At 28.8% G+C, this 12,279-nt stretch overlaps 2 protein-coding genes across 2 annotated transcripts in view; one reads left to right on the plus strand and one right to left on the minus strand.

Annotated features, from left to right (window-relative positions):
* tei (irregular chiasm C-roughest protein teiresias) overlaps nucleotides 1-12,279 on the minus strand; it is a 979,218-nt gene that overhangs the window by 441,395 nt on the left and 525,544 nt on the right. The window lies entirely within an intron of this gene.
* On the plus strand, nucleotides 4,462-5,792 carry LOC143198245 (uncharacterized). The gene is made up of 2 exons (XM_076407376.1): nucleotides 4,462-4,715; nucleotides 4,958-5,792. The coding sequence occupies exons 1-2, from the start codon at nucleotides 4,560-4,562 to the stop codon at nucleotides 5,699-5,701; spliced, it is 900 nt and encodes a 299-aa protein (XP_076263491.1). The 5' UTR covers nucleotides 4,462-4,559; the 3' UTR covers nucleotides 5,702-5,792.

Raw genomic sequence — 12,279 nt, forward strand, 5'->3', positions numbered from 1 at the left:
CAGATGTAACCCAGAAATCCCTAGAAAATAAAGGTGTGTGCTCTGATATCTTTCTCGATGTTGGACAGGATTTTGAAGCTTTTCGACATGAAGGCCTTCTGTATAAAATAAAGTCTCAGCTATCAACCTACAACAAGATTATTTTATACCACTAGATAGCAAGACCAAGTATGGACCTATGACATTCAGCTGTGAATGAAACTATAAATAATAAGTGATTTAGTTGCTATAATAAGCGTATTAAGTCAAACAGATTAGTATCTTCGTTGTATTTAAAACTCGAAGCACATTTTTAACCTGATGCGTACTTCATACATATTTGGATTGCCAAGTATGCAGCAATTATGTGTTGAAATTGCTTAAATCGTTAACTATGGAGGTTTCAAATGATATGTTATTACGTGAAATGCAGCATTATCAGGAAAAAATAGTACAGCGTTCGGAGAACAAAAATATAATACTACTTATGCTACTATAATAAATACGTGCACTACATAATTAAAGGTAACCTAATTTGTACTATAAGTGAATATATGTTTATGTGAACAGCGCATTAACGTTGAGCAAATTATTGTATTTTGAAGCATTATGCTGCTTATTCTTATATAAAAATTCATATCAAAGTCTATTTGATGCATTCAAATATAGACAGGTATACAGGAAAAATACTTATTAGAATTGCAATGAACAACATCTTAAAAAGAGACAGAAGAAATAAACCCCAACTGTAATAATTTAGTTACCAAAAGTGCATCGTAGATTTCTCACAATGAGTTTGAATATCAAAATAACTATTTAAATTTGATTTTGTAAATTATTATTAACCATTTGTTATGTAATTTGATTTTACATGCTATTATTCCCAAAAATCTTGTCAGAAATATGCCAATTGTAGCTAGCGGATGTTAGAAAAACAGCTAATTATTTGAAAGACGTGGAAAGAAGTTTGAAAGACGATTGGTGGTGCAAGCTGAAGATGAACTGAAAGGACTTGATAATGAGAAGAAAACTCATTCAGCAAATTTACGAGATAATTTTTAGTGAGCATCATGGGCATCTAAAACTAATTTGTGAAGGAAGTAGAGGTGAAAACCAAAATTCACCGCATTCATATGATGAATATAGATTTGCTCGTTTAACAGTTCTTAGAGAAAAGGATCAAAGTTAATTTTATTTCGTTATACTCAAAATCATAATTATTAAATTAATAGTTTTATTAACGTTACTACCTTAATAGGAACAAAAGACATCAAAGCAGTCGGTAATTTAATTAAACGATTTATTTTTAAGATAAATGTGTTTTCATTATATAACTGCATATGGCACGAATTTGTTTTGAATTTCGCAAATAAAAATAATAATAAAAATATTCAAAAACAAACACTTCCTTTATTTGCAAAATTGTTGATGGAGAAGGGTATAGAGGTAAACTCTATTTCGTTATACTCTAATTCATAATAATTAATGGTTTTATTAACATTACTACCTTAATAGGAAAAAAATCCTTAATATTACAAAGGAAAGCACAAACAAACACATCAAAGCAGTCGGTAGTTTAATTGATCAGTTTATTTTAACGTAAATGTGTTTTTATTTTATCAATATTTGCCAGGAATTTGTATTGAATATTGAAGATCTTCTTTATAATTGTCATGAAAAACCAGCGCCGGTCCCTCTTGTCCATTTGTATTGTGGATTATATTGCTATTTTCAAATTACATAAATAAATAATGGCAACATAATATAATCATAACTGTTTTCATTTCGTCCTACCTCTATTCACCGAGCTATATAATTACCTAAATTCTTTTTAACCTCATTACAAAGGTACAAAGGATATAATAGCAAAATAGTTTTATTAATATATGAATTAGCTGGGATCGTTTAATATAAAGTTAATAATAAACAAGTATTATATTCGTCAAAGTGTAAAGAGATAATGGGATTATAGTAAATTCTATTTCGTTATACTCAAAATCATAAAATTAATTGTTTTGTTACCATTAATACCTTAATAGGACCAAAATTCTTAATATTATAGAAAAAGTGTGATTAAATATATAAAAAAGTCCTTTATTTAATTGACCCATTTATTTTAACATATTGCCAGGAATTTGTATTGAATTTTGAAGATCTTCTTTATAATTGTCATGAAAAACCAGCGCCGGCCCCTCTTGTCCATTTGTATTGTGGATTATATTGTTATTTTCAAATTACATAAATAAATAATGGCAACATAATATAATCATAACTGTTTTCATTTCGTCCTACCTCTATTCACCGAGCTATATAATTACCTAAATTCTTTTTAACCTCATTACAAAGGTACAAAGGATATAATAGCAAAATAGTTTTATTAATATATGAATTAGCTGGGATCGTTTAGTACTTTGATTGAATTTAAAATTGTAGGAACATTCTTCCTCGGATGCATATAACAGGTGACTTCCAAGTACGCAGCATCTAACTGTTTGGGATTAATTAAATAACTAGCAATGGTTATTCAAGTGACATATTGTTAGATAAAATTAATCACTATAAGAATAAAGTTATAAAACATACGAAGATAATAACAGCGGAACAGGTATGTTTAATTCTACAATATATGTATATATGAACTGTGAGTACGTATTGTATTTCTGAAAGTTAATTTAATTACTTATAGAGATACGTGCATATCATAATCTATTTTCTTCGACTGATACATAAACACCTATTCAACAAAAATAATTAAATAATACTTTGTAGATTTCTCGAAATCAATTTGAAATTAAAAATATCTACTTAAATTTTTGCATATAACTATTAACATTTTTTTAACTTTAGATACTGCACGCTATTAAAAAACTTTCCGAAATACCTGTCCGCATGTGCCATTTTGAGCAAACGGGCGTTGGCATAACGGTAAATTCTCTAAAGGCAGATGAAGGAAAAGTTGGTGAAAAAGCAAAAGAATTAGTTGGTGCATGGAAATGGATGGTGCAAACTGAAGCTGAACGGCAGGCATCAGAGAATGAGTAACAAACTAAATCAGCAACTTCAAGGAGTAATACTGATGATTATCAGGATAACCTGAATATAATTTCTGAAGGAAGCGGAGGAAGAAACGAAAATACACTGTATTCACATGATGAATACAGTTCCAACTCAAGTGATTCGAATAAATCTATATCTAGCAACAAAAAGCGTCGTGAATACATAAAAGATGGCAATAGTTCAGACAGTAGTCTATCCAGATCTAACCGGATTTTATGCGATGTCAAAAATGGTCAAAGAGAAAAGCAAAGAGAAGCTACACCAGCCGAAAGTGGTAATTAGAGTGAAAAAAGTGAATAGGAATATAAAGAAACTATTAGCTATGGATCACCAAGTAGCGATAATAAAAGTGATAAGCAGTATTCAAAGGGTTTACCTAGCGGGACATATTCTGTATCAAAAGATAATATCTCCACAAGCTTGACTTACATTTGCCAGTACAAGCAGTAAACCAAACCCAAAACGCAAAAAAGCACACCTAATGGCTAAATCTGTCTCTAATGAAAAAAATAATGAAACGCACATACTAAGAACGGATTATTTATAATAATTAACATTGCTACCTTAATAGGAAGAATATTTTAACACTACAGAGTGAAATACAATGATATTCATCAAAGAAGTTCACTACATAATTGAAAGAATTATATCAATATAGTTATATTTTTATATAATTGTACCCATATTTTTCCGGAGTTTGTTTTGAATGTTGAGATATAAAGTTAATAATAAACAAGTATTATATTCGTCAAAGTGTAAAGAGATAATGGGATTATAGTAAATTCTATTTCGTTATACTCAAAATCATAAAATTAATTGTTTTGTTACCATTAATACCTTAATAGCACCAAAATTCTTAATATTATAGAAAAAGTGTGATTAAATATATAAAAAAAGTCCATTATTTAATTGACCGATTTTTTTTAACATATTTGTGTTTTCATTATATCTATGTATGTCAGGAATTTTGCATTTTGCCAAATAATAATAAATATATTCATAAATAAACAAAAATTTTATTCGTTAAATAATAGTTCGAGAAAAGAGTAAAAGTCAATTCTATTCCGTTTTACTTCAAATCATAAAAATTTCTCGTCCTATTAACATTGCTAACTAAATAGAAACAAATGTCTCAATACAACAGAGAAAAATACAATACAATACATCAAAGAAGTCTGTTATTTAATTTGATTGATTAAATATATTACCATTATTTTGTGACGCCCATTTTTTATAATTGTCAGGAAAAACCAGCGGCTCTGCCTCTTATCTATTTGTATTGTGTATTATATTTCTATTTTAATTACGTAAACAAATAATGGCAAAATAATATAACCCTAATTTTTTCGTTTCATCCTACCTCTATTCACCGAGCCATATAATTTATAACCCTAAATACTTTAAAACCTCATTAAAAAGGTACAAAGGATATAATAGCAAAATAGTTTTAGTAATAAACGAATTTAGCTTAGATAGTTTAGTACCTTGGTTGTATTTAAAAGTGTAGGAACATTATTCATCGGATGCATATAACAGGTGATTTTCAAGTGCGCAGCATCGAACTGTTGGGATTATTTAAATCATTAAAAATGGAGTTTACAAGTGATATATTGTTAGATAAAATTAATCACTACAAGAATAAAGTTATAAAACATTCTAAGACAGGAAGAGAAGAAAAGGTATGTTTACTTCTACAATATATGCATATATGAACTGTGAATACGTATTATATTTCTGAAAGTTAATTTAGTTAATTATACAGATACGTTCACAGCATAATCTAATTTCTTCGTTTGAAGCATACAGATACCTTTTCAATAAAAAATAGTAGATTGTAGATTTCTCGAAATCAATTCGAAATTAAAAAGATTTTCTTATTTCTATTTTTGTATATAACTATTAATCTTTTTTTTTACTTTAGATACTGCACGCTATTAAAAAACTTTCCGAAATGCCCGTCCGCAGATGCCATTTGGAGAAAACGGGCGTTGGCATAACGATAAATTCACTAAAGGCCGATCAAGGACAAGTAGGTGTGAGATCAAGAGAATTAGTTGCTGCATGGAAATCTATGGTGCAAGCTGAAGATGAACGAGAGGCAGTAGAGAATGAACAGAAAAATAAATCAGCAACTTCACCAAATAGTATTAGTGCTTATCAGGATAACCTGAGTATAATTTATGAAGGAAGCGGGGGAGGAAATGAAAATACACTATATTCATATGAAGAATGTAGTTCCAACTCAAGTGATTCCAATAAATGTATATCTATCAACAAAAAGCGTCGTGAATACATAGAAGATGACAATAGTTCAGAGAGTAGCGTATCAAAATCTACCCAGATTTTATCCAACGTTAACAATAGTCAAAGGAAAAGAGAAGTTACACCAGCCGAAAGAGGCAATAAGAGTGACAAAAGTAAAAAGGAATATGAAGAAACTACTAGCTTTAGATCACCAAGTAGCGATAATAAAACTAACGAGGAATATTCAGAAGGGCTACCCAACGGAACATATTCTGTGCCAAAACATAATGTCTGCACAAGTACTAAATCACCACGTACAGTTGCCGGTGCAAGCAGTAAACCAAACTCAAAACGCAAAAAAGCACCGCTAATGGCTAAATCTGTGTCTCTAATGAAAAAATTAATGAAACGCACATACTAGAAAAGTATTATTTTATAATAAAAAACATTGCTTAGTAGGAACAATATTTTAAATGCTACAGATTGAAGTAGAAATAAATTCATCAAAGGTGTATGTTATTTAATTTAATTGATTAAATATATTACCATTATTCTGTGTTGTCCATTTTTTATAATTGTTAGAATAACCCAATGTCGCTCCCTCTCATTTATTTGTATTTTGTATTATAGTTCAATTTTTATATTACATAAATAAATAATGGCAATATAATATAACCATATAAAGGTTTCGTTTCGTCCTACCTGTATTCATCTAGCCATATAATTCACTAAAAACTTTATAACCCTATTAAGAGGGTACAAAAAATATAGTTGTAAATTAGTTTTAGTAATCAACGAATTAAGCTAAAATAGTTACTACTTTCGTGGTTTTTAAAAGTGGAGGAACATTCCTCATTGGATGCATATGACTAGTGATTTTTAAGTATGCTACGTCTAACTGTTATTTGTATTATATATTATAGTTCAATTTTTATATTATATAAATAAATAATGGCAATATAATATAACCATATAAAGGTTTCGTTTCGTCCTACCTGTATTCACCTAGCCATATAATTCACTAAAAACTTTATAACCCTATTAATAGGGTACAAAAAATATAGTAGTAAATTAGTTTTAGTAATCAACGAATTAAGCTAAAATAGTTAATACTTTCGTTGTTTTTAAAAGTGGAGGTACATTCCACATTGGATGCATATGACTGGTGATTTTTAAGTATGCTACATCTAACTGTTATTTGTATTATGTATTATAGTTCAATTTTTATATTATATAAATAAATAATGGCAATATAATATAACCATATAAAGGTTTCGTTCCGTCCTACCTGTATTCACCTAGCCATATAATTCACTAAAAACTTTATAACCTTATTAATAGGGTACAAAAAATATAGTAGTAAATTAGTTTTAGTAATCAAGGAATTAAGCTAAAATAGTTAATACTTTCGTTGTTTTTAAAAGTGGAGGAACATTCCACATTGGATGCATATGACTGGTGATTTTTAAGTATGCTACATCTAACTGTTATTTGTATTATGTATTATAGTTCAATTTTTATATTATATAAATAAATAATGGCAATATAATATAACCATATAAAGGTTTCGTTTCGTCCTACCTGTATTCACCTAGCCATATAATTCACTAAAAACTATATAACCCTATTAATAGGGTACAAAAAATATAGCAGTAAACTAGTTTTAGTAATCAACGAATTAAGCTAAAATAGTTACTACTTTCGTTGTTTTTAAAAGTGGAGGAACATTCCACATTGGATGCATATGACTGGTGATTTTTAAGTATGCTACATCTAACTGTTATTTGTATTATGTATTATAGTTCAATTTTTATATTATATAAATAAATAATGGCAATATAATATAACCATATAAAGGTTTCGTTTCGTCCTACCTGTATTCACCTAGCCATATAATTCACTAAAAACTATATAACCCTATTAATAGGGTACAAAAAATATAGCAGTAAACTAGTTTTAGTAATCAACGAATTAAGCTAAAATAGTTACTACTTTCGTTGTTTTTAAAAGTGGAGGAACATTCCTCATTGGATGCATATGACTAGTGATTTTTAAGTATGCTACGTCTAACTGTTATTTGTATTATGTATTATAGTTCAATTTTTATATTATATAAATAAATAATGGCAATATAATATAACCATATAAGTGTTTCATTTTGTCCTACTTCTATTCACTGAGTCTTATAATTCCCTAAATACTTTATAACTCGAGTAAAAAGGTACAAAGAATATAGTAGTAAATTAGTTTTAGTAATAAATGTATTAAACTAAAATAGTTGCTACTTTCGTTGTTTTTAAGAGTAGAGGAACATTCTTCATTGGATGCATATGACAGGTAATTTAAAATATTAAAAATGGAGTTTTCCAGTAATATATTGTTATGAAAAATAAGTCATTATTAGAATAAAGTTGCAAATCATTTTAAGACAAAAAAGGAGATAAGTTATATGTATTTTTACAATGTATGAATATATGAACGGTAAGCGAATAATTGTATTTCTGATAATTAATTTAGTTACTGACACATACACGTTCATATTAAAATATATAAGTAAATTCGAAAATCAAGTTACATACCTAATTTTGTTTTTGCAAGTAATTATTTACCTTTTACTTCATAATTCTGGATAATGCACGCTATTAAAAACCTCCCAAAAAGCATGTCTGAATATACCACTCGGAGCAAACGGACTTTAGAGAAATAGATATGCTAGAAAGAACAAAAACAAGAATTTTATTCGTTAAATAATAGTTAGAGAAGGGACCAAAAGTGTTAATACTGTAGAGAAAATTACAATTAAATACATCAAATATGTCTGTTATTGAATTTAATTAATTAAATATATCACCATTATTCTGTTTTGTCGATTTTTTAACTGTCAGAAAAAACAGCGGCGCTGCCTTTTATCTATTTGTGTTGTGTATTATATTCTTATTTTTAAATTACATAAATAAATATTGGAAACATAATATAATCGTAACTGTTTCATTTCGTCCTACCTGTATTAGCCGAACCATACAATTCCCTATATACTTTATAACCCCATTAAAAAGGTACAAAGGATATAGTAGCAAAATAGTTTTAGTAATAAACGAATTAAGCTTAGGTAGTTTAGTACCTTGGTTGTATTTAAAAGTGTAGGAACATTATTCATCGGATGCATATAACAGGTGATTTTCAAGTGCGCAGCATCTAACTGTTGGGATTATTTAAATCATTAAAAATGGAGTTTACAAGTGACATACTGGTAGATAAAATCAATCACTATAAGAAAAAAGTTATAAAACATTCGAAGACAGGAACAGCAGAAAAGGTATGTTTACTTCTACAGTGTATGCATATATGAACTGTGAATACGTACTGTATTTCTGAAACTTAATTTAGTTACATAGTTATACATATACATTCATATCATAATATAATTTATTCGATTGGAACATACAGACACCTATTAAACAAAAATAATTAAATATTGCTTTGTAGATTTCTGGAATTAATTTGAAGTTCAAAATATTTTCTTAATTTTGATTTTGTATATAACTATTAATCTTTTCTTTTTTAACTTTAGATACTCCACGCTATTAAAAAACTATCCGAAATGCCCGTCCGCATTTGCCATTTGGAGAAAACGGGCGTTGGCATAACGATAAATTCTCTAAAAGCCGATGAAGGACAAGTAGGCGTAAGATCAAGAGAATTAGTTGCTGCATGGAAATCGATGGTGCAAGCTGAAGATGAACGAGAGGCATTAGAGAATGAACAGAAAAATAAATCAGCAATTTCACCAAATAGTATTAGTGGTTCTCAGGGTAACCTGAAGATAATTTATGAAGGAAGCGGAGGAGGAAATGAAAATACATATGAAGAATATAGTTCCAACTCAAGTGATTCCAATAAATGCATATCCATCAACAAAAAGCGTCGTGAATACATAGAAGATGGTAATAGTTCAGAGAGTAGCGTATCCAAATCTACCCAGATTTTATCCAACGTTAACAATAGTCAAAGGAAAAGGAAAAGAGAAGTTACACCAGCCGAAAGAGGCAATAAGAGTGAAAAAAGTAAAAAGGAATATGAAGAAACTACTAGCTTTGGATCACCAATTAGCGATAATAAAACTAACGAGGAATATTCAGAGGGGCTACCTAGCGCAAAATATTCTGTACCAAAAAATCATGTCCGCACAAGTACTAAATCACCATGTACAGTTGCCGGTACAAGCAATAAACCAAATTCAAAACGCAAAAAAGCACCGCTAATGGCTAAATCTGTGTCTCTAATGAAAAAATTAATGAAACGCACGTACTAGGAACTTATTATTTTATAATAATTAACATTGCTACCTTAATAGGAACAATATTTTTAATACTACAGTGTGAAGTACAAATAAACTCATCAAAGGAGTATGTTATTTACTTTAATATACCATTATATATATTTATATTACCATTATTCTGTGTTGTCCATGTTTTATAATTGTTAGGAGGAAATAATGCCGTTCCCTCTTATCTAATTATATTATGTATTATAGTTAATTTTTTATATTACATAAATAAATAATGGCAATATAATACAACCAGATAATTGTTTCATTTTCTCCTACCTCACCTCACTGAGCCTTAAAATTCCCTAAATACTTTATAATTTTTAAGTATGCTACGTCTAACTGTTGGAATTATTTAAAATATTAACAATGGAGTTTTCCAGTAATATATTGTTATGAAAAATTAGTCATTATTAGAATAAAGTTGCAAATCATTTTAAGACAAAAAAGGAGATAAGTTATATATATTTTTACAATGTATGTATATATGAACGGTAAGCGAATAATTGTATTTCTGATAGTTAATTTAGTTACTTACACATACACGTTCATATAAAATATATCCGATGCACTTATACATAAACACCTATTCAACAAAAATAATTAGACAGTGCATTATAAATTTCCCTAAGTAAATTCGAAAATCAAGTTATATACCTAATTTTGTTTTTGCAAGTAATTATTTACCTTTTACTTTATAATTCTGGATAATGCACGCTATAAAAAACCTCCCAAAAAGCATGTCTGAATATACCACTTGGAGCAAACGGACTTTAGAGAAATAGATATGCTAGAAAGAAAATAAACAAGAATTTTATTCGTTAAATAATAGTTAGAGAAGGGACCAAAAGTGTTAATACTGCAGAGAAAATTACAATTAAATACATCAAATAAGTCTGTTATTGAATTTAATTAATTAAATATATCACCATTATTCTGTTTTGTCGATTTTTTAACTGTCAGAAAAAACAGCGGCGCTGCCTTTTATCTATTTGTGTTGTGTATTATATTCTTATTTTTAAATTACTTAAATAAATATTGGAAACATAATATAATCGTAACTGTTTCATTTCGTCCTACCTGTATTAGCCGAACCATACAATTCCCTACATACTTTATAACCCCATTAAAAAGGTACAAAGGATATAGTAGCAAAATAGTTTTAGTAATAAACGAATTAAGCTTAGGTAGTTTAGTACCTTGGTTGTATTTAAAAGTGTAGGAACATTATTCATCGGATGCATATAACAGGTGATTTTCAAGTGCGCAGCATCTAACTGTTGGGATTATTTAAATCATTAAAAATGGAGTTTACAAGTGACATACTGGTAGATAAAATCAATCACTATAAGAAAAAAGTTATAAAACATTCGAAGACAGGAACAGCAGAAAAGGTATGTTTACTTCTACAGTGTATGCATATATGAACTGTGAATACGTACTGTATTTCTGAAACTTAATTTAGTTACATAGTTATACATATACATTCATATCATAATATAATTTATTCGATTCAAACATACAGACACCTATTAAACAAAAATAATTAAATATTGCTTTGTAGATTTCTGGAATTAATTTGAAGTTCAAAATATTTTCTTAATTTTGATTTTGTTTATAACTATTAATCTTTTCTTTTTTAACTTTAGATACTCCACGCTATTAAAAAACTATCCGAAATGCCCGTCCGCATTTGCCATTTGGAGAAAACGGGCGTTGGCATAACGATAAATTCTCTAAAAGCCGATGAAGGACAAGTAGGCGTAAGATCAAGAGAATTAGTTGCTGCATGGAAATCGATGGTGCAAGCTGAAGATGAACGAGAGGCATTAGAGAATGAACAGAAAAATAAATCAGCAATTTCACCAAATAGTATTAGTGGCTCTCAGGATAACCTGAAGATAATTTATGAAGGGAGCGGAGGAGGAAAAGAAAATACATATGAAGAATATAGTTCCAACTCAAGTGATTCCAATAAATGCATATCCATCAACAAAAAGCGTCGTGAATACATAGAAGATGGTAATAGTTCAGAGAGTAGCGTATCCAAATCTACCCAGATTTTATCCAACGTTAACAATAGTCAAAGGAAAAGGAAAAGAGAAGTTACACCAGCCGAAAGAGGCAATAAGAGTGAAAAAAGTAAAAAGGAATATGAAGAAACTACTAGCTTTGGATCACCAATTAGCGATAATAAAACTAACGAGGAATATTCAGAGGGGCTACCTAGCGAAACATATTCTGTACCAAAAAATCATGTCCGCACAAGTACTAAATCACCATGTACAGTTGCCGGTACAAGCAGTAAACCAAATTCAAAACGCAAAAAAGCACCGCTAATGGCTAAATCTGTGTCTCTAATGAAAAAATTAATGAAACGCACGTACTAGGAACTTATTATTTTATAATAATTAACATTGCTACCTTAATAGGAACAATATTTTTAATACTACAGTGTGAAGTACAAATAAACTCATCAAATGTTATTTAATTTAATATACCATTATATATATTTATATTACCATTATTCTGTGTTGTCCATGTTTTATAATTGTTAGGAAGAAACAATGGCGTTCCCTCTTGTCTAATTGTATTATGTATTATAGTTAAATTTTTATATTATATAAATAAATAATGGCAATATAATACAACCAGATAATTGTTTCATATTG

Source organism: Rhynchophorus ferrugineus, unplaced genomic scaffold (genome assembly GCF_030347505.1).
Source record: "Rhynchophorus ferrugineus isolate W39M unplaced genomic scaffold, kcgeb_rfMv2 rfM6, whole genome shotgun sequence".
Lineage (NCBI taxonomy): Eukaryota > Metazoa > Arthropoda > Insecta > Coleoptera > Curculionidae > Rhynchophorus > Rhynchophorus ferrugineus.

What these genes read in the sequence shown, in the direction of transcription:
- LOC143198245 (XM_076407376.1), top strand. Translation starts at nt 4,560, where the DNA reads ATGCATATAACAGGTGATTTTCAAGTGCGCAGCATCGAACTGTTGGGA. An exon ending in AGACAGGAAGAGAAGAAAAG is followed by an intron (nt 4,716 to 4,957) that starts GTATGTTTACTT and finishes TTTTTACTTTAG; the next exon opens with ATACTGCACGCTATTAAAAA.